The sequence below is a fragment of the Zingiber officinale genome, chromosome 2B, assembly GCF_018446385.1.
Source record: "Zingiber officinale cultivar Zhangliang chromosome 2B, Zo_v1.1, whole genome shotgun sequence".
NCBI lineage: Eukaryota > Viridiplantae > Streptophyta > Magnoliopsida > Zingiberales > Zingiberaceae > Zingiber > Zingiber officinale.
This window is the reverse complement of record NC_055989.1, coordinates 118,774,237-118,784,891: the sequence shown is the minus strand read 5'-3', so window position 1 is coordinate 118,784,891 and position 10,655 is coordinate 118,774,237. Positions and strand designations below refer to the sequence as shown.

Sequence of the window (10,655 nt, the reverse complement as noted above, 5' to 3'; positions counted from 1 at the left end):
TTTAAGATGGTATGAGTACATACCAATAAATGTTGCAGTTAGGCAATGTGAAACAATGATAAACATGCATATCAAATGAGGAAAAGGAAGATCAAAAAGGACTTGGTTAGCAACAATAAAATAAGTTAAAATTTATTTAAGTATAGATGATGATATAGTAGGAGATAGAGCTTAATGGTGTAAAAGGATTCATATAACCGACCCCACCTAGTAGGATAAGACTTGGTTATTGTTGTTGTTGATTTTTCAAACACGAGAAACATATAGAAACTGGTTGCAAATTAGGTCCAAACCCGGGACCTAAAGAGCTCAGATGACATGAAATCAGTTATTATATGTTTGTTTATTTCTCCTGATTATATCTATGCCTTTAAATATCAATTAGACCCAATATATTTTAATCAATAATTTTTTGAATACGAATATGTCAAAAAAAAAATTAATTCATATTTAAAAAATCACTAATCCCAATATATTAGATCAATTTGATGTTTGCAAGCATAATCAAGAGAATTAGAAGAATATATAGAAATTAGTTTCATATCATCCCGAGCTCTCAAGGTCCATAAACTAATTTCAAATAATTTTATTTTTATTTTTAATTTTTGCCCATTCTGTAATTATTTCTTAATTTGCCATAGTGTTTACAACAAATATCAATTTCATTGCAAAATTTATAACGAATTTGGAATTTCGTCGCAAAGTTTGCAATGAATATTGAATTTTATCGCTAATTGACAACGAATTTTATAACAAAATATAATTTGTTGTCAATTCACGTTGAAACTATTTTTGTTACTAAACTTGCTGTTAATTTGTGAGGATTTCTTGCTTTGCCGCTAAATTTGTTACATATTTAGAATGAAAATATTTCATACCTAAATCCAGTTTGTTTTTTCTAGTAGAGGGGCGTCCAAAAATAATCCGGACGTTTGGAACTACACTCAGTCACCTATATATATATCCTAACCTTACAGTTTTAATTAATTGCCAACCATATTGGTCGCGTGCTACACTTAGTACTCTCCCTCTCTGTTCCTCGATCGTGCAAGTTGTGCAAGCTACGCAGGAGAAGATATCATTGAATGGGGTTGCACCCCGCCCCCAGCTAACTTTACTTGCATGTTCCTAACTAAGGACGGCTGCCATACATATATTTAATCCCTTCTTAATGATTAATGATTAAAAACTCTTAGTCTCGGCCAAGTGGGTATGGGTATGCATTAATCTATCTGCGAGGCCGGCCATACGCAATTAGTTAACTAATTAATCCCTCGCATGCATCACCCATGACACACACACATTTATAGATATATATATATATATTAACACCGATAGATCCTTGTTCCTCCATGGCTCTCATTGCGCTACTGATTGCACTCCTACTGGCGCTGGTCTTCCATTACTTATGGACGATGTTCTTGTGGCGCCCGTACGTGGTAACGAAAGCTTTCGGCAAACAAGGGGTGAGAGGCCCTCCCTACGAGCTTTGGTTCGGGTCACTGAGGGAAATCCAAAGCATAAGAAGGGCTGCAATGGAGGTCGTCTTGGACATCGACGCCCATGATATCACCACCAGAGTCCTCCCCCACTTTGGCAAATGGATAGCAGAATACGGTATGATCTGGTGAATGCATGATTAGTATATATACACCCGTACTGTTAATATATTGTTGTTGTTGCCTGTTGGGAATTGGGTGCGTGCAGGCGAGACGTTTTTGTTTTGGGTCGGAGCGCAGCCATTGGTGTGCATCAGCCAGCCGGAGATGGTGAGGCAAGTCCTGGCGAGAAAGTTTGGCTTTTATTCGAGGCTCGCTCCGTCGCCAGAGGCGCTGGCATTGGTCGGCAAGGGGCTGGTGTATATAGAAGGGGCGGAATGGGTGAGGCATCGGCGAGTCGTCAACCCTGCTTTCTCCATGGATAAACTCAAGGTCAGCATGTTGGTAATTTTAATTTGAGCTTTATATAAAATCCAATTTAAGTAAAAGATAATTATCTTTATTACATGTGTTTTTATATAAAGGGAGATAAATCATAAGATCAATTCCGATAGCTTAATCTTTATCCTGATCAAATGCTTATTATATTTGATTGACTCGATTAGCACATTAAGCATAGGTTGTATGACTCGATTAGCATATATATTAAGCATTTTATAGGTTATAGTATATATTTATTTTATTGGTTTTGCTTACTATATTAAGCATGTTATGAGTAGCATGTAATCATACTTTTTCACGTAGCATATATATTAAGCATGTTGTGTGTCATAAGCATGTAATCATCTTATTGATTCCTCTTAATATATATTAGTAAGCAAATAAGAACTTTAAAATAATAATAATAATCATATGTCATAAGTATTTTATCATATTAAGTATGTCATTAAAATAAGACTATATATATATATATATATATATATATATATATATATATATATATATATATATATATATATATATATATATATATATATATATATTCTCTTAGGCATGCCATTAAAATAAGAGCATTAATAAAATAATAGCATGTAATCATCTTAGGCATGTGCCATAGCATTAAATATTAGTCATATGTCATAAAGTTGAGTTACAGATAAATTATTATTGTTACTAAGCATGTGTACATGCATAAGAAACATCTTGGAGGTGATTGATCTCATAGAAGTTTAAAACATCAGAGTAAATCGAAAAAGTACTAATAGATTCATCCAAATGATCATCATTTTTTGACCTACTTTTCACTTAAGGGAAAAAATCTCTTGTAGTGCATTACAACAAAGATTCAAACTTTAGATCCCTTAATTATTCATTGGAGGATCTAACCATTGTACCATTGCCCAATGGGAAAAGAGTTGGATATCTAGATTTCAAAAAAATATATAAGAAACATCATAAGAGTCGATAGGAAAATTGAACAAAACAATTAGGGTATGGTGTGATTGTAAGTAACAAGGTGCTTTTCCCAAACAACCCGGGTTTCAATGCATGTATGTGGCGTTTGAACAATTAGTGATGTTGGGACACGAGGAGCCACTTGGCTTTCTTGATTTACTTGGTAGTCAGAATGTGAGGTCGGACCGTTCACCTCAGGATTAGTCGATGTAAGTTGGATACCTAATATAAAAAAATATCATAGACCAATTAAGTTCTTAGCATACACCTAGTATAAAGGTGAGGTAAAAACTACTAATTACTAGCAAATAAAAGATCAATGTTAGGATCCATACGAGCTAGAGGTGTAGAAGTCTCTTACAATACTTATAATACAAAACAAAACACAAATAATACAAATGAAAGTGAAAATAATTTTACAATTGAAACAATGTTTTGCTTGCATTTTTGTCACTTTGGATTACTTGATGGTAGGAAATGCAATAACATTTTGTCTCCAAACCCTTAAGAATCGGCTTCTTCAAATTACTTTGAAACCCACCTCTATAGGGTTGTTGTTCATGCTAATTTTCATCTCCCAGACGATTGCTAATCTTCACCAATCAATTATCGTAGAGAATCTGACTGTTGACACTTGCAAAACGGCTATTTCTACATACTTTAACCACCACCAATCGATTGTTGAGACACAACAATCGATTGTTAGCCATTAGTTGAACTGGACAATCAATTTGGGAGGCTTCTGTTTACCTTACACTATATGCAATCGATTGTTGTCCCACAATAATTGATTGCCACTGAATTTGGGGTTCAACAGTCACTCAACTATGTTCGTGTGCAACAGTCATGTGTGTTCTTGCGACTGAGTGCCTCGTGCACTCTCGAGCACCCTGAGTCCGAGTGGGTTGTTGGGCACTAACTCTCGTGCATGCCTAAGCACCCCCAAACTCGATAAGCTCGAGTCCAAGTGGGTTGTTGGGCACTAACTCTCGTGCATGCCTAAGCACCCCCAAACTCGATAAGCTCGAGTCCAAGTGGGTTGTTGGGCACTCGCCTAAGCATCCTGAGTTAGAGTGAGTTCCCGTGTGTTGACTCTCATGCGCGCCCAAGAACCTTGAACACTTGACTGGCTCTAAGTCCTAAACCTAAGTGGGTTCCCAAGTTCAACTTGGCCAAACATCTACTCTAATTAAGCATCCCAAGCACCCCAGAACCCCCGACCTCGAATTCGAGGTTTAGGTTTTGCCAATTGATTACCACTATCTAGCAAATGATTGTTGGTTCTATTTCAGCCTTTTAAAGACTGAATTCTCATGCCTGGTATCTAGTTGACCTTAACCTACCAATACTTTTTTTGCTCAACATCTGGTCACCCTTGACTTGTTGAGGCTTCACACATCTAGTATTTGGTCACTCTTGACTTGCTAGGACTTCATCCATGCTAAGCAATTGACTTATTTGGACTTCCTCTCACCAAATGTCTAGTCAACTATCACTCACTTGGGTTTTCCATCTCATACCAACTCTATGTTGGACTTCATATCACTAAGTGTCCGGTCAACCATGATCCACTAAGAATTTTCTTCTCGTGTCAACTCCCCATTGAACTTCTAGTCAATAAGTGTGAGGTCAACCATGACCCACTTAGACTTTCCTCTTACCAAGTCTTTATTAGACTTCCGATTTCCTAAGTGTCCATGACTTTCCTCTTATCAACTCCATATTAAACTTCTGACCAATAAGTGTCCGATCAACTACGACCCACTTGGACTTTTTATATCTTGTTAAGTTTGTCAAGTATCGATCAATCTTAACCTACTTAACTCTTGCTCAACCAACTAATCATATTGAATAACTGTCAAGTATTCAACCGACTTTAACCTACTCAACCTCTCACTTGACCAACTAAATATTGATCAAATATCAAATCTGATTTGAATCAATTCGAACTTGATTAACCTTGTCAATCTTGACCAGGTCGATTACACCAATAAAAGAATAATGTACATTCCAGTTATTAGTTAGCGGTCAACCCTAAATAGGAATGTGAAGAATTTAGTGTAGATTAGTAAAAAGGAGGCCATGAGGTCCTATTAAACACCACTAGAGCCGCTAGCATTAGGTTGCATGATAAATTAATGCTTGAGAAAGATGACTATGTATTTTGGGATCTTCAATTGGTACTATAACATTCTAAAATCTCATAGAATATTGTAAAAAAGATAGGTTCAAAGTGGAAAGTCTATCTACCGAAGGCAATTATTTTGTTGACCAATATTTGGCAAAGCCAACTTTAGCTCAAGAGAATTATGTTAACCAACATTCAACAATTATGATAAACTAATTACATCATCAATAAATTCATTGTTTGAATAAAATATGAATAAACAGCCAAATAACCATATAAATGTGCCAATGACACACTCTATCAACTTTGCTTAATAGGCTATCAACCACAAGATAAAACAAGCATTTAGAATCTACAAAAAAATAGTAAAGTGTATATATATGCACATCAAGACACATATAACTTAAAATCCATAAAGTACAAAACTAGACACTCAAAGTAGCCATCCAAAGTGTTAACTTCTATAATTTGAATGTACCACAAATGAACTTAATCTCTAATGATGTTGCCCAAAGATGGAAACTCAAAGATTATATTTCACTCATACAAGATTGATATGCTGCTTACCTCTTGTGCCCCACTCCCATCTGTAACTAAGTGCACAGGGCTCCCGGAATTGCACTCAGTCACGGACGGAGTCGAGCACGGGAGGTGAACAACATAACATATCTCTTCACTCATATAATCTCTCATGTTTTTATGTCTCTATATCTTCAATCATGCAACATTTCTCACCCTAAAATTTATCTCACATTAGGTCTCTAGTCCATCAAATGTACCCCCAAGGCTAGCTCAGTTGGTAAGTACATAGGATAATGACTGTAGTAGTCGAGGGGTCACAATTCGATAGGGGATTTCATCACCTCTTAAGACTCCGCTCATACACTTACCAATTTGGATTCCTTCTGAACTCCCTCTCAAATGAGGGGGTTGCTAAAGTGGCGTACCACGTTTTTCTAGTCCATCAAATGAATTGAGCTCCCCAAACTCGTTCTATGCCATATGATCCTTAATGTATGTGAGTCCATCTTGTTTGGGGCATCCCATCCACGAGCACTCAATGTTCTATCTCATAGAGTGTTTTCTAAACTCCTCTAAAGCTCCAACAATTGTCCCAAGTCTTTAAGCCATTGAGCAAAAACCAATTCAACGACCTTGTCGAGTTAAACATATCTCTAAGATTTTATATGTACAATGCATGCCAAGTCTTGCACAGTTAATACACATATTAATAACACATCATAAACTTAACTTAAACCCTTGGTAAAATACATTAAAATGATTTATTACCTAATCACATGGGAGCATCGAATGACATGGACATATAGCTAAGTCTTATTCTAATGTTTGTACTCCAAGTAGATTGAAATAAACCCTAAGTATATATTTGACAAATTTAATTTAAGATGGTATATATTATTACGATTAGAATAATGGTAATAATATATATCAATTACCATTATTGATATATAAATCAATAGTTAGTATACGTAATATGTGCTGTGTGTCAAGATACATAATTAAGTAATGTGTATATATGTTTATATATGCATAGTAAAAATAAAACAATCAAGATCACAATGCTAACGAAAGCAATATAACATAATTTAAAATAGCGCATTCTTGCTCGAAACTATCACTCGAACTGATTATCTCAAATTTAAAATTACTAAAATATTCTTTGGAACAATGCATGAAATAGAGCAAACTTTTACAAGTTTTGAGGATACCTCAATTAGTCTCAAATTAATTGCTTTCAGCTACATTAAGTTCAAATTCGACCCACTTTTTATTGTGAACATATCAATTACCTACCCAAGGAATTTAAATATATTTTGGGACCAAGGCACTAACTGAGTGTTTGAATTCATCGGTGCTTTCATAGTCCTTAATTTTTCTGCTCTGAGTAATAACATGTCATAAAGGACATCTTCATGCATCTTCGTATATAGTTACTGACTACGACAATGGCCGACTGTGTCAAGCTGATGTTAGAAGGATGGCAAGAAGCTGCCAGAGAAGGAAAGGAAGTAGAAGTGTCTGAACAATTCCAAGTGGTGACAGCTGATGTGATTTCTCATACTGCTTTCGGAAGCAGTTTTAAGGAGGGCAAGGAACTATTTCTAGCACAGAAACAGATGCTGAACCTCGTCACACAAAATTTTCTCAATGTTAACTTTCCCGGATCCAGGTGCATTATATATATTTGTGCACTCTGGTTAATTAATTACAGTAATTAATGGTAGTGATTGCCAGTGGTTAATTAATTATGAGCTTAATTCTGTAGGTATGTTCCGAGCAAGAAGAACCTCCAGACCTTGAAACTGAAGAAGAGAATAAGGGGCATGTTCATGAACATCATAGAAGATCGTCTGGCTCGTAGGGATGCTGGCTGTAGCAGTAATGACCTACTTGGATTACTGTTGGAATCTGAGAAAGTGCAAGCCGGCGATCAGAAGCTGAACATGGAGGAGATCATTGATGAGTGCAAGACGTTCTTCTTGGCCGGCCATGAGACCACTTCTCACTTGCTAACTTGGACAATGTTCTTGCTCAGCTCAAACCCTGACTGGCAGCAGAAGCTCAGGGAGGAGGTGGACGAGGTGTGCGGGTTGGAAGTCCCAAATGCAGACATGATCAGCAATTTAAAGCTGGTAAATTTACTCTTCTTCTGCAGCACTACACTAACTGGTTGAAAGGTCTTCATTTGCATGAGAGAAAGAAAAATGGAGTCTTGACGTAACGGTAAAGTTACTGTCATGCATGCGTGTAACCTTATGGTCACATGTTCTCGCGGAAATAATCTCTTACATTATGTGTCACCATTTAGGTATCATTCTTATTTTAGTTCAAGGAGATTGCCTTATATATATAGTTCTATTTCTTCCAATACATTGACATAACTAATAATTGTGGCTAAAATTGAGTTTTCTATTCTTGTAGATGACTCTTGTTCTCCTCGAGAGCTTGCGGCTTTATAGCCCGATAGTGTTGCTGAGAAGAAAGGCTGCTAAAGATATGATACTAGGGAACATTAAGATCATGAAGGGCACCCTATTGATGATGCCAATATCAATAATTCACAGGAACAAAGAGATATGGGGAGCTGATGCGAACGAGTTCAATCCACTTAGATTCAAGAATGGGATCAGTAAGGCTGCCAAGAATCCTAATGCATTTCTCACATTTTCAATCGGGCCAAGAGCATGTATAGGCCAAAACTTTGCCATGTTGGAAGCAAAGACGGTGATGGCAATGATACTCCAGAGGTTTTCATTTAGTTTATCACCCAACTACAAGCACGTACCCATCGATTCGGCTACCGTTGTGGTGCCTCAGTATGGTCTTCCAATTGTTCTCAAGGCTCTACATTAAGATTCCTCTTGGTGTTAGCTAGTGAACTTTGATATAATCTCATATATGTCATTTGTAAACATATATATTTATGATTAAACTTATGATATAATTAATTATTTAGATGTCCAATATTTGGTAATCATGGTGTCTACAAACTTATAATCCCTCATTCTCTTTTCAGTAGTTTTGTTAGAATGATTGGCAACTTGGCTCTCAATTGCAAATTTTGATTGAATATTGTTGCATATGGAAAGAATATATGCTACATCGATCTACAAGATATATCGAACAAGATATCACATAGTGTTAGTTATGTTATGAACATAAATTTGGAACAATTATGATGAATGGAGAAATCAATTGGTATTTCTTTGCTCATTAGATTCCTTGTGTGAAAATAGTTGTCATGTCGTAATCCTTAAGAGGACAACAATTGATCCTCGACACAATCATTCTTCAGGGTAGCAATAATTCATCAAATCAAATCAATTACAAGAATGAGTTATATGAGTTCATCGATGAACTTGAAATGGTCCATTTAAATTTCTTATAATCTTTTGTATGAAAGTATTCCAACATCTGATTTTTTTTTTCAATCACTAGTTATGAAATAGTGATAAATGTTAGGACGTTACTCGTGCGAGCAGGGGTGTGTGCATAGCTCCAATCGCTTTGTCGATTGATGTTGTGCTTGTCGTTTGAATTCATAAGGTATCCATCTCTTAGGCGACTAATCCAATGCATATTCCTAGTGATCTCCCTGTACTATGAACTTTCTCATTCTCAGAAACCTTTCGGAGACAGAGAAATCTCTTACAATAACTTCTTACAAGAACAATAAAAAAACAAAAATACAAATACAATTAAAAGCGAAAACAACTTTACACGATGATCTTTACTTTGCTTACTTTGTTGATTTGAAATGTCTTTTGATTGTTAGAAATGTAGCATCACTTCGCCTCTAACTTCTTATGAATCAACACTTTCAAATATTCACGAAATCCTCTTTTATAAAGTTGCATTTGGGCTAATTTCTTGAAACAACCTGTATCTAGGGTTCATAACTTGGACATAGCAATAACATCCTCACTTTCAAATTTTATTTATTTATGCAAAAGTTCTTAATCTTGATACAATCAAATATTTCAATTAAGTATCATGCTTAGCGGCCCTGGATAGTGTGGCTTATATTCCATCTCCTCCTCTCGGTCATTCCACCTTCATGTCCTCTAGCACGATCCCAATGTCACTCCCTTCTCCTGTACAAGAGTACAATATGAGTCCACTGACCCAACAAATTAAATATATTCCATAAGTAGATACAAAGTAGGCTACTAAGGCATGTGCATCAATTAAAGAGGGAATTAAATTATAGCATAGTAAAAAAATCTTAATGGAGCATAAAGAGATAAATATGAGGCTATAGTGGTGAATCGTTAGAGAGCGTAGTCATTTATCAATCACAAACCTGGAGAGGTACCTCTTAGGTGTCAATCATTTTCAATCATTTATCAGTCATCAATTATGTTTGGAAGGGCCCTCCTTGGAGCTCATCCCAAGGTACCCAACCCGTATCGACACCACCTAAACTCACATTCATCTAATTACCCTTACTTAGGAAAACTCCAGAATCTATTTAATTTATAGCATTTCAGTTCCTGTCACCATTCAAGCTTATCTTCCATAATCAAGTAAACACAACATGTACAGAAAGAACATATGCCATAACATGTTGCTATCATAGCAATTTGTACAGGTAATAATCTGAAAGCATAATTCATTCTTAAACAGATACTTATGCATCAACGAATGGTACATTATACTTGGCAGGTGCATATTCGGTTCTATAGCTAGAGATGCACAGAGAACACTAAACTTATACTACACAAGTACAGGACAACAGCAGATAAAAGAAAAAAAATCGGAATTAATGAACGCATTCCACAGAAATCCAGATCTTGAAACTAATCCTAGATGAAAGCAATTAGAACCCATTGCTAAATAAACAATTATAAATAAGGTAGAACAATCTCATCATGATGCCAACATGCCAATTCACATGTGACAGGTTCGTTAAGCATGCACTGCTTAGGCACTCTAAGGAAAACCATTGGAAACATGCTTAACTAATCATACTATCATCAAAAGTCCGGAACTCCCAAAACCATCATCCATTAATTAATTATATGAAGCAGCAATAAGATTCTCAAACTAAATCACATAACACCAAACCCTAAGCTCATACTGAAGTAAACTAAGACTTAAAGCTTAAACAT

General features: G+C 35.9%; 1 protein-coding gene across 1 annotated transcript; it reads left to right on the top strand.

Moving 5' to 3' along the window:
* Positions 1-1,366: 1,366 nt before the first annotated feature.
* LOC122049471 (cytochrome P450 709B1-like) lies at positions 1,367-8,433 on the top strand. Its single transcript, XM_042610851.1, has 5 exons — positions 1,367-1,617; positions 1,708-1,931; positions 6,975-7,213; positions 7,310-7,676; positions 7,966-8,433. The coding sequence occupies exons 1-5, from the start codon at positions 1,416-1,418 to the stop codon at positions 8,395-8,397; spliced, it is 1,464 nt and encodes a 487-aa protein (XP_042466785.1). The 5' UTR covers positions 1,367-1,415; the 3' UTR covers positions 8,398-8,433.
* The last annotated feature ends 2,222 nt before the right edge of the window (positions 8,434-10,655 follow it).

What these genes read in the sequence shown, in the direction of transcription:
- LOC122049471 (XM_042610851.1), top strand. Translation starts at nt 1,416, where the DNA reads ATGTTCTTGTGGCGCCCGTACGTGGTAACGAAAGCTTTCGGCAAACAA. An exon ending in CAAATGGATAGCAGAATACG is followed by an intron (nt 1,618 to 1,707) that starts GTATGATCTGGT and finishes GGGTGCGTGCAG; the next exon opens with GCGAGACGTTTTTGTTTTGG. An exon ending in TCTCCATGGATAAACTCAAG is followed by an intron (nt 1,932 to 6,974) that starts GTCAGCATGTTG and finishes CTTCGTATATAG; the next exon opens with TTACTGACTACGACAATGGC.